At 50.6% G+C, this 12,130-nt stretch overlaps 1 protein-coding gene across 5 annotated transcripts in view; it reads left to right on the forward strand.

The window, feature by feature from the left end:
* Positions 1–2,960: 2,960 nt before the first annotated feature.
* Positions 2,961–12,130, forward strand: part of SEPT6 (septin 6) — a 65,090-nt gene continuing 55,920 nt past the window's right edge. For 3 of the 5 annotated variants that reach the window (XR_001137858.1, XM_012653537.1, XM_012653539.1), the window contains exon 1: positions 3,012–3,299. Coding sequence is in view for 4 of the 5 variants with exons in the window: in XM_012653537.1 (XP_012508991.1) it covers positions 3,270–3,299 (30 nt within the window). In the remaining variant the exon portion in view is untranslated. Of the gene's footprint in view, positions 3,300–9,066; positions 9,172–12,130 lie in introns of all 5 variants that reach the window. The other 2 variants (XM_012653536.1, XM_012653538.1) reach the window with 2 other exon arrangements.

Below are 12,130 nucleotides of genomic sequence, written 5' to 3' on the forward strand. Positions count from 1 at the left end.
CGAAGAAAACCCCCCATCTGACCACTCATGAGCCCTCTTGCCTCCTCAGCCCTCCCCTCTTCCCTGTACCCAGGAAGGTGACCTGGGACCAAAGACTGGGAGGCAGCGACCAAGACAGCTTTCAAACCTCTTTGCTGAAATGAGCATTATAATTCACACCTCTCAGTTGCTGTCCCACTGATTGAGTGAGGTAAGGTATGTAAAGCCCAGAACACAGTGAGCTAAATCTCCCTACACATTGACACACACACATACACACACACCACATTGAATACACACGTTGACACACATCAATACAAACCAAAAATACACACTGTCGCACACACTGAAACACACAAACACACTGACAAACACACCAACACGCACACACACTGACAATCTGACTCACACATACACACACTGGTGGACAGACACACCGATAAATACAAACGTACAAGTAAACACCAGCACACGCATTGACACACAGATGTACACACAGACACATAGCTGACACACTGACAGTACACACCAACACACAGTGACACATATACAAGTGCACACCTACTCACATCAAGACCATCACACACACTGACACACACGGTACAGAAATTGGGAGGCCCAGGCCCCAGGAGGGGCTTGCAGCTGCTGGCAGCAAGCAGGTCTTGGAGGAACCAAACGGTTGCAGGAGACTTGAATTGGTCCAGGTCTTCGAGGTCCTACGTTTTGGAGGAGGAGGCCTCCACGGGGTTCTGGTACTCTCTAGGAACAGGCGGACCTAGTGGGGCACACGGGTGGGACACCAAGGATTCTGTGCCAAGGTGCCCGCAGCGCCCGGCAGAAATGTCTGGGAGCTTCGGTCCGTGCGGAGTGCTAAGGCGCGAGGGCAGCGCGCAGGGTGCGGCATTCTGCGGAGCCCCACAACCCGCCCCCCCAAGCTCCGCCCTCTCAGTTCTGGCTTCCTAATGGGCGCCTCTTGTCCTGCCACCACCCAAATCCCAAGTCCAGATCAGAGTTAGTGGCCCTTTCCTTCCACCACACCCCAGCCCTTGCCAGGGAAGACCCGTCTCCCAGACACCCAGCCTGGAAGCTGCCGGTCACCTGTGACTCCCCACCCCCATCCGGTTGGAGCCCAAGGCTTACGGTAGTTCCTCAAACACAGCCCTGGTACCCTGTGTCACTGCCACCCCACTCCAGGGCCCAACCCCGCCCCCCAGGCCCTCCAGAGGGTCTCAGAGACTCCAGCTGTCCCTCTTCCTTGCTACTGCCACCTCCCCTGTGGGCCTGCGCCTTCTGTCTTCCAGAACTCCCCTGTACTGGTCCCTGGTTGTGCCAGGCTCTTCTCTTTAGGTCAATCTTGAGTCTCCAGCACAATGATGGAGCACAGTGGGCACCCCCTGAATACTTGGCTCTTCATGACTGTCGTTATTGCTACTCCCTCATTGTGTCTCTTCTTTCTTCTGCTCCCCCACCCCATCAGCATCCTCTGCCTCCAGCTTGAGTGCCTCCCTGATGCCAGGCCCTGCACTTGGCAATGGAGATGCATTTTGCCAGTCCTTGTTCTCAACGAGCACAGGGTACACAAGAGCTCCCTGAGAGAGTGTGAGGAGCATCACCCCAGCAGGTGGAATCAAGCGCCAGGGAAGCTCTACCCGTGGCCACTCCATTTCCTTGTCTCCTCCCTTCTCCAAGGCCAGGGCCTCTGGGTCGGGTCCCTTCTCTCTCTCCCTGGTTCCTGCTTTTCTTTGTTTCTCTCTCCTGCCTCCCCCTCAGCGGCTCCCACTTTGGTCATCTGCGGGGTCACCTCCCACGCTCCACTGGGACCTCCTCGCGGCCCAGGTTTCCTCCACAAGCCTGCCATCTCCTCCCCCATCTGGGGTCCCTCTTGCAGGCTGAGTTTCCCTCGGAGACCAGGGAACCTGCCCTTCGGAGGAGTGGAATGGAGTGTCCCGCCCGCTCAGGCCTCGGGCATGCCAAATCTGCCAGGGTTCTCCGGTTACAAGGAGCGAGCAAGGGGCCAGTCCCGGGAGAGAGCGGTGGGCGTCAGGGCCGGAGAGGTAGAGAGGTGCGGAGAGCAAGGGAGAGGACCTGCGGCGGCGGCGGCTGATGGCCAGGAGGAAAAGGAGAGCAGGCAGGCACAGCTCCTGCCTTGGGAGGCTCTCTCCTCTGCGCACTATCAGCCGCCTTGTCCCGAGCTGAATTAGAGTTCAGGGGAAATCAGGGGGCGGGACAGTGATTGAAGGCCGCTCTCCATCACCCGCCCCTCCATCGCACTCAGTAGAACCCAGGACCTTCATCCCCAGCCCCTCCTCCAAGAGTCTGTCGCGCCCCGGCGCTAGAAGGGGTGAGTTGCCCGAGCGTCTGCTCACGCTGAGTGTTTAGAGCTTGGGGACGGGAGGCGCGTGGGGTCCCTCTGCATTAAGTGTGCAACGGTGGTGAGCTCGGCTCCACGGAATTACAGCCACAGCACCCGAGCTTCGGAAACCCCAAGGCAGAAGGGGCATCTCAGGACCTCTGGCTTCGGACTCCGAGTGTCACAGCTCACTTGCGGGGCCGCAGTGCGGCTCCCCACAACAGCCCCCTTTCTAAGCTCCACTGTGGAGCGGCAGGTGCCGCAGGCTCCCTCCCCCCACACACACCGCCCCGCTCCGCCTCATTGGCGCTCCCGGGCCATTGGGGACGGAGGGAACAACGGTGGAGCATGGAGACTCCAGCGGCCAAGGCGCTCCCATCCAAGCACTCTGGGATCTCCGGGGAAAGGAAGAGCGGGTACCGGGGACCGGGAGGAGGGAGAGGAGGACAGTGAAGCTCAGTCGCTGAGCTGAGCGCCGGAGGGGGGAGGGGCGGGGACTCCCCTCCAGCCTCCAGGGTCTGGGGACTCAGGGATGTCAGAAGGAGCAGGGGGATATAACAATCCAGCAGAGGTCGGGACGTACCACGGGGCCCAGTGGCGGAGGGGGGCAGAGGACGTGGTCACCGAGGGGAGCCCCCGCCCCCCTTCGCAGAGGCCTACAGCTGGGGTTGCGGGGAGAATTGGAACTGAGCTCGAGGTCGGGGGAGGCGGCTTGTTAAATCCGCCCCCTCCTCATACCCAACTTCCGAGGGGGGAAGCGGTAGAGTGGAGGTTGGGGTTGGACCAGCGGCGAGGGGGCCCCTCCCTTGCACCTCCCCCCACCGGACTTGGTCGCGTCCGAAGTGTAACACTTTCTCTTTGTCGGAGGAGCTCCTCTCTTTCCTGTGCGGTAGCTCCCGTTGCGGCGGCGCCCGTGGTAGTCCTGGCGGACCCAGGAGAGATGGCAGCGACCGATATAGCTCGCCAGGTGGTGAGTGCGGGGCTTGGGTGCCAGCGCCCCGGCTGGGGGCCTGGGGAGGGTCGAGGAGACCTGGCTGCCGCCACCGCCGCCGCAAGGAGGGCAGTGGGCAGCATTCAGGAGCCGAGGCACGGCGGGACTTCTGCTCTTGGGGTCAGTGGCTCAGTTCTCCAGCCTGTCCCGGAGAACGCTGGTGGCGGGCGGGTGGGGTGTTGGCAAAGCCTGCGGGCCGGCAGCTGAACTTAACATTGCCCAAGAGCTGCAGTGAGCGCCGCCGCCTCCCTCGCTGCAGCTGTGGCCCCACCGCTGGGGCGTTGCCGAATGAATGGCCGCACGAGTCGCCGAGCCCTCCGAGTCCCTGGCACCCCGGCTTTGCCGCGCCCCTGGGCACAGCTGCCCGCTGGGACCCCCGTCTGCACCGGAAGAGGGGCGCGGGGCTGGGTTAGCTTAGGGCAGAAGGCGGTGAGTGGTGAGGGGGGCGGGGAGGTGACTGGCTGGGCTAGGGTTTCTCCATATGCATTGCATATGTGACTGCGTCTGTGTGTGTATCGGCGTGTGCGCATATACGTGCACGCGCGCACTCGTGCTTTCCCGGGCGGGCGGCGGCGGCGCCCGGGTCCTGTGTGTGACCCTAGGTAAGTCTCCTGTTTATCTGAGTGTGCTCACCTCTGTGGTGTGTGTCCGTGTCCGAACGCCTCTCTGCTGGTGCTGCGTGCCTCTGGGTCCCATTTGTGAGTCAGTGTGGGGTGCAGTTGGCTGGCCTGTAGGTGGCAGGCTGCGTATTTAGGCATATTTTTGAGCGGGCCTCTGGGGAACTGTTTGGGGTGCGCGTTCGGTGTAACTGGGCTTGTGTGCCGAAACCTGTGGAGCTGGCTTCTTCTTATGGGGACTCAGGAAAATAAGTGTGAGACTTCCCAAAGTGGTGATGTCTCTCTTTTTGTTGGCGACCGACTCGGAGGGGAAAAAAAAAGTCTTCATTTACAGAGCTGAAGTTTTCCAGCCTGGGATGTGCAGGGAAATCATGTTGAAGTGACCTGAGGCCCCATGTTTGTTTTTTTGACCAGAAGTTGGGTTGCAAAGGGAGACGATTCCATTTGGGGAGAACACCCTAGCTTTTCTATTCATCGATGGGTATCTGGGATTTTAAGAAGCTCACTAGCACCTTAAGGTGAGGAAGAAACGTGAGGAAGAGGTAGGTCAAATCCCATGACACCAAATACTACTTGATGAAAATCTCTGAACCACATGAAAATGTTTTAAAACCTTGTAGTTTACTTATTTTTGAGAATAGTTCATGTAATGAAATTCCAGGGCAAAAAAAAAACGCCTGTAGGTATTTGGTGTAATTGAAATTGATTTGTTTTCAAAATCTGAATCCAGAATCTGATTATACGTGATCTACAGGATATGTATTCATTTATTCCACCCTTTTGTCCCTGTTTGGAAAGGCAGGAACCTCCCCCACCCTCTGCACGCCCCAGCACAGAACTCTATGCAGTTATGATGTGGAAGGACCAGGAGTAGATAGGAAACAATGCTCTGTGATGAAAGAATTCGAGAGAATTCTCTCCCCCCAAGAATGCACCACAATATTTATTGCTTTAGTGTTTTGAGGGCTCCCAGAGTGCTTTCCTGTTCCTCGTTACCTGCATTTTAGCGATGGCATAGCTTAAGTGGAGGAATTAGTCTTCTGGATTACACTTACTCCATCCTTAGTGAACAAAAATGACACTAATGATTTTTCTTGTCAGCTAATGAATTTGCATCGACCTGTCCATACTCTCTCCCCAGTGCCCCTTGCCTGGATTAGTATTGCAGGGCGGATGTTGCAAAGGGGAACATTCCAGAAGGTTGTGCTTCACCTCAGGCACAACTCAGGCAACCCAGAGATCCCCTTTGTTCTGCAGATGGGGGTAGGGGGTGGCTCAGGGCCACTTGGTTTGCTTTGCATGGTTCCAGTTTGCTCTGGCTGGACTTGCCATACTGTATGATGAAGAACATAATTGTACTCCAGATTCTGAAGCTGAAAGAGCAGCCTGAGCACTTGAGACCTTGTTATCGTGATAAATGGGTTTCTGGGAAAACTGACGTCACTCTCCAAGCCCCCCTCCCCCCAGCCAGTGAAGCACTTGTTTATGTGTCATTTGTCTCTCTGTTCTCCTTTGTGTCTGCAATAAGTTATAATTCACCAGGGAAGATGGAATTAACTCAAGAGACCTTGGAAGTCTAGTTGCTGCTTGTTTCTTCCAAGGAGCATGTATCCAGGGTTTGGGAAGAGAAGACTAGAGAGTACACCTCAGTGTGGCTAGCTTAGGAGTTCTTTGTAATGAGCTCTGAGACATGGTGCCATGGGAGTAGTGCCCTGGTGTGTGTGTGTGGGGGGGTGTCCTTTTCAGAGTCTGTTGAGGGTTAATGTGTCTAACCATCATTAGTGACTAAAACAGGCCTTAGAATTGTTGGGTAGGGCCTATGTTGCATGCATGCAACTTGAAAGTTCAATTGTGATGTACATAATACAATTCCATCCAATTTAAATGAACACTGGGAAAGACTCTGTATGACAACATTATTTCTCCACTGTGTCTATGAGTATTTATTTGACTGATTGATATGTGTCCAGCATGTCCTTGTCAACTATACCCAAAAAAGTAGTAGACATCGTTCATGGCTTTGAAACTTACAGTGTAGTTAGACAAATTGTGGACACTGAAATAATTAGAGAACTATAGAAGATCTTTGGGATGCTCCCCTCCACCCCCTGCCCATGAGGTGCCTTGGGTGGTGTTAGGGTGGAAAGCCTAGTAGGTGCTCACGGCGCAGGTGAAGAAAGATTTCTCATGAAGAAATTAAGATATATAAAAGTAAAAAAGTTTTTTATCGTTCTTAGAAGAGAGAGAGAGTGAGTGAGATAGAGAGAATGAAAGAGAGAGGGGAAAGAGAGGGGGAAGAAAGAGAGCAGAGAGATGGCAGTGGCATCCCAAAGAAAGAGAAGGGGGTGCCAGCAGCGAGGCCAAGTGACCTGCTGATTTTATGGGGACAAAGAGAAAGAAAAAAGTAGTAATTGTTGTGGAGTAATTAGCAGGCAGCTGTGAGACTACAGGTTGTCCGTCTTTCTTGCTTCTTCTCTGTTCCTGGAGACTTGGTTATCTCTGAAATGTAGTCAGGCTGTTGAAGGGGATGTGATTTTGCCCCTGAGATATGGTTTTGGGCAGGAAACTAAGGCCTGGTGTTTGCCCCCCTGCTGTCCTTCTGGGAGCTTCTCAGGAATACCTTGAGGCTATAAAACAAATTCTAAAAGCAGTTTCTGGCAAATGTAAAGAAAAAGATATACATTTCCTTTCTGTCTCTCAGCTCTTTTCTGATGTTTGTGACCATGGAACCCTGCAGGGTGCCTGCCAGCTTGGGAGAGAAACAGCGGACAGTAGGGAGAGCTCGTGATTGATCTTTAGGTGTTGTTAGGAAATTGCGGGATTAGATATTTTCCTGTTATTTCAGCAAGGCCGCCCTTTCAGGTGGCTTGGGCTGCTATTAATATATACTCTGAGAGGTTATATGACTTGACCAAGGTAACCTAGTGAGACACAGGATAGGCTCCAAAAGCTGCATCTCCTGGCTCTTGCACTGAGCTGTTTCTTTCAACATTGCACGCTGGGGTCCAGACTGTAAGTGCCAGCCCATTGAAATAGCGTCTCATTGATTCTGGCTTGAACTGATCCCACAATGTGAATAATGATGCTTTCTCCAGTAGCAATCCAGGTAATAATGGTCATTCTCCCAAATGAAAGAACTTGCAGGGCCTAACTCTGCCCTACAAAGTTAGTGTGTATGGGGGGTGTTAGCCTGGGGAAACTGTCCCAAAGCAGCTGCCTATGAGTGGGGAGAAGATTCAAAACCCCAATATTCACCTAGCTGTATAGAGGATACTGGACTATAGAAAGTTTACATGGCCCCAAATATTAAAAATTATTGAATCTAAGTTGAGGGTATGTCGGTTGTCATTACACTGTTTTCCAACTTCTCTGTGTGTTTGAGATTTTTCAAAATAGAAAGCCGAGGGAGAATTACAATGCCCCCCAAATGCACATGGCCCCTTCCCTCAAAGAGTTTACAATCTAGTGGTGGAGGCAGACACAAGTAACTATACAATCATCCCAGTGATAAGTGCTACACAGGAGAATAGCTGCCTGCCATGAGAATTCATTACAAGGGGACCTGATCCAGCAGAGTGGATGGGAGTGGAGGGTGACAGGAAAGGCTTCCTGAGGGCATCAAATAGCAAACGAGCAGATGTGAAGATGGTTGAGATCTCACTTCTGCTACTGGGTTGGGACCATTTCATTTGCTAATTCATCCACTTTTACTTTCATTCATTCCCTCAGCACATATTTATTGGGCACCAACTCTGCCAGGCCCTGTGCCAGGTGCTGGGGATATAGTGGTGGCCAAGGCACACAGGAACTCTGCCCTCTTAGAGCTTCCAAATGAGAAACAGGAATAAGCCCTATTTCCTCTTCACATCCTAAATCCTGGAAATGTGAGTGGTAGTGATGTTCTTATTACAAAACTGCATTACAGCAGAGTGATTTGTCTGTATAGTATAATGAGATTTTGATCTGCAATCATGTGCATAGCATTTACTTCATGAAGTCTCTGCTGTAAGTTTTCTATTAATTGCTGGCTTTGTTACCCAGCACAGCCCATGTCTTTGTGTGCTATAAGGGAATAAACCCATTGCATTAGTCTGAGCAAAACTAACTAGGAAGATAAGTCCCCTGGAAAAAGGTATTCCAAAACTAAATAGGACTGATCTCAGGACTTGCCTGAGTTTCTGGATGAACAGAGCCGTGGTTTAATACTAGCCAGGCATGGTGGCTCATGCCTGTAATCCCAGAGACTCAGGAGGCTGAGGCGAGAGGATCGCTTGAGGCCAGGAGTTTGAGACCAGGATGGGCAACATAGCGAGACCGCATCTCTAAAAATCATGAAAAAAAAATACCAGGGCATGCTGTATGTGCCTGTAGTCCCAGCTACTCAGAGGCTAAGGCAGGAGGATCGCTTGAGCCCAGGAGTTGGAGGCCCCGGTGAGCTCTGATTGTGCCATTGCACTGCAGCCTTGGTGACAGAGTGAGACTCTGTCCCCCAAAAAAGTGAGCATGAACAATTGAGAAGGGGTTTTAGTTGCATATACATTAAAACTACATTTGAGACAAATGGAAAGAAAGAAGAGAGAGAGAAAGAAAGAGGAAAACCATGGATAGGTGTCATGGGTTTTAACTTATCTCAAAATGCTTCCATGTGTGATTTCATTTTCCTCAAAAGCTTCCTGGACAAGTATTATCATTCTCTTCGTTTTGTAGGTGCAGGGAGACCAAGTGACTTAGTCCAAAGTGTTATTGTTGGTCATTGGATGACACAATGAAATACCTACCAGATGACACAGATTCCTTTTAAAAAAAAAAACACTGGTATTTTCATGATGTTTCTAAGAAATTAAAATCCTGCCATGCCCTCTCCTCCCCCTCTTCTTGCTGCATTCCCCCTCCCCCCAGCACCTTCATAGGGGCCAGAGAAGAGTATACTTGGGTGATTTGGAGACTCTCTGATGTTAAAAAGATCCTCAGCTTAAATCCAAGATAGCACAGTCACGGGTTGTGTGGGTTTTCTCTTTTTTTTCCTCTCCATATTGCTTTAAATAAAAATCTTGGAGCCACCAGCCATGTAATGATGAATTATTTTAAGTAACAACTGGGGGGGGGTGCAGAATAAATTAGAAACACAGACCCTTCCTCCTCGGTTTGGCAGGAGGAGGCTTCTGCTGCTGGGATTTGAAACCGTGGGTTTCTCTGCTGCCTGCACAGAGGAAGGAGACCACATGCTCGGGAGGGTGAGAAATAATGTTATCCTCTTCTTCAGTGTCTTCTCATTAGAGGCAGCCATCTGCTGAATTATGCAGTGTGCTCTCAGCTGGCCTGGTGTGGGGTCATCCGTCCCACTCACTTAAAGGTGACCCGGAAAAGATTTGCGGGACTTCTCAGGGCCATGCGTCAGGGCTCAGGTTTCCCCTGCCAGGGCCCTCTCTGACCCCTAATGAAGGCCCTGGGGTAACAGGAACAGAACTCTGCTTTCTCAGCCCTGATGAGGTGTGAGGTGGTGTTCGGTTTCCTTTCACATGGGAGGGCCCCAGCACCGAGCACTGGCGCTCAGGCAGGAACTGGGTTTTTTCAGATCCCCATTAAATAAGACCAGATGGAGGCAGAGGCAAATTCGGGCTCCCCAGAGGGCAGTTGGGCATTCACCCAGAGGCCTGTGGGTAAACCTTTTCTTCTCTTTTCTTTTTTTAGCAGATTGGAGGTAGCAATGGCCAGAACACCTAGAAAACTCTGTTTAAATTGCCTGGCTTGAAGGGACTGTGTCTGGCTTTTGTGGGAAAGTTGACCCACCCTGAGCAGGGGTCACTCCTGGCCCGGGGTGGAGATATTTTACCTAGACTCTGGCTGGTTGAGTTCGGTGGGCTCATTAGCTCTGTGGCTCTCGAGTTCGGCAGCTAGCCAGGCTGAGCCTTAGGCCGGAGTCAGAAGAGAGGGAAATGGGGAAGAAAAGTGGGGGATTAAGTGGAGAGGAGGAGTGCAGGCCCTCACAGCACTGACTGCCTCAGTGGCCTTCCATGGGCCAGAGCCACCTCGGTGAGCCCACAGGCTTCTGGGCTGTGTTTTTGACCCTTCTGCCTCAGACCAGCTACAGCCCGATGTCTCGGAATTTTACCAGCATAAAGAAATACATCTGCCGCTTGAGTCAGCTTTTCCATTTGAGAGTGGCAGTCTGCTTGACAGGGCCCTGGATCCTAGCACCATTCATTCTCTGCTACTAAATCACTCTGTGACGCGGGACAAGTCACTTCCTCTTTCTGAGTCTCTGTTTTCCCCTTATGTACAACGAATGGGTTGGATTAGGTGATCCTAACGTTTCCTCGTTCTCCAGCCTAAATTTCTTTTAGGTCCTTGACTGCTTCTGCTTCCCAATGGGGTGGCAGAATTTAACTCCACCCCTTCCCTGCTTTGACCCCTTGAGCTGGGTGGGGAGAGAGTTGTAGAGAAGGTGAATCTATGCTTTTAGCTCAGCAGGGTCTCTGTAAGTGGAATGGAAACAACACTTAGATCGCGTGCGTAGGTGTATATAGCTATTGTCTTTCTATAAAGGTGCATGACAGCTGAATGTTTGTCTATTGAATCCTACTTCAAATGCAGTAGGAGAGCTGGCTATTTAATGGAACCCTGCTGTGAATGCTTTTATAGAATGAAAAGCTACTCTGGAATTTATCTTGTGTATTAACATCAGAGTTTCATGTACTGGATTTGCTAAAAATGGGCCTCCCCCTACACCCCGTATGGTAAGGATAATCTCCCTTGTGCCTCCTCAGGGACCCCTAAGCTGCTTGCCTGCTGAAGGGTGTTTCTGAGACCCCTTAGGGGTGCTGCCAGCTTTTGCAGGTCTTATTTCTCCTGGGAACAGCCCCCAAATTTCTCTCTCCCAGTACAGGGCATTATGACTACTCTCGGTTTTCTCTTAGCCCGGCTTAATCAGCATAAGGGAAATTCTAATATTTGGTGTGTTGTGTGCATTGGAGGGTTTTTTTAAACCTCTGGGAACTTATCAGTGCTTTTGTGGTTCTTATGGCTGATAGTACAGTGGCATCCACTCCCTTGACAGCACTGAAAGCAGCAGATGGGGCTGTCAGCTACCTGATTGTTTCATCAAGATTTTTTGCTACATGTTTCAGGATATAAGATTTGATGTCAGGTTCACGTGAAGCTTTAGAATAAGAAGTTATACTGTATAACAATAAGTTATGCATATTATGTGTAATAATAAATTATAATAGGGTTTTATTATAGGTAAAATAAATGTTTTATATACAATAATACCACCTGAAAGCTAAATGCTCTGATTAACCAAATTGGCAAGGACCTTTTTGGTTGTAGTTGAAGATTTTTCTAAAATATCTGAGGCCGCTTTCCTTCCTAGGAAAGTATCATCATAGAATCTCTTGTTTTTGGAGACAGGGTCTTGCTCTGTTACAGCCCAGGCTGAAGTGCAATGGTGTCATCATAGCTCACTGCAACCTCCAACTCCTGGGCTCAAGCTATCCTCCCAGCTCAGCCTCCCAAGTAGCTGGGACTACAGGCACTTGCCACCACACCCAGCTATTTCTTCTTATTTTTTGTAGAGATAGGGTCTTGCTATGTTGCCCAGGCTGGTCTTGAACTCCAGGCCTCAATCAATCCACCTCAGCCTCCCAAAGTGCTGGGATTACAGGTGTGAGCCACCATGCCCGGGTGAATAGCTTTTTTAAGGCCATAGCCAAGACTGAATTTTTAAAAATAAAACAACATTTTTTCCTGTTTATAAAAGTAAAATATGCCTATTGTAGGAAATTTGGAAAACACAGAAAAGCAACATTACCTACAACCCCTCTACCCAAAAGTAACCACTGATACTATTTTGATGTATATTCTTCCAATCTTTTAAAAAAATGTACGCATACATTCCTCCCATCACTGGGATGATCCTGTGTATAGAGGTTGGGTTTTTTTTTTTTTTTTTTTGAGACTAAGTCTCACTCTGTTGCCCGGGCTAGAGTGCCATGGCGTCATCCTAGCTCACAGCAACCTCAAACTCCTGGGATCAAGCAATCCTTCTGCCTCAGCCTCCTGAGTAGCTGGGACTACAGGCGCCTTCCACCATGCATGGCTAATTTTTTTCTATATATTTTTAGTTGTCCAATTAATTTCTTTCTATTTTTAGTAGAGACGGGGTCTCGCTCTTGCTCAGGCTGGTCTTGAACT

The sequence above is a fragment of the Propithecus coquereli genome, unplaced genomic scaffold (assembly GCF_000956105.1).
Source record: "Propithecus coquereli isolate 6110/MARCELLA unplaced genomic scaffold, Pcoq_1.0 Scaffold422, whole genome shotgun sequence".
Classification (NCBI taxonomy): domain Eukaryota; kingdom Metazoa; phylum Chordata; class Mammalia; order Primates; family Indriidae; genus Propithecus; species Propithecus coquereli.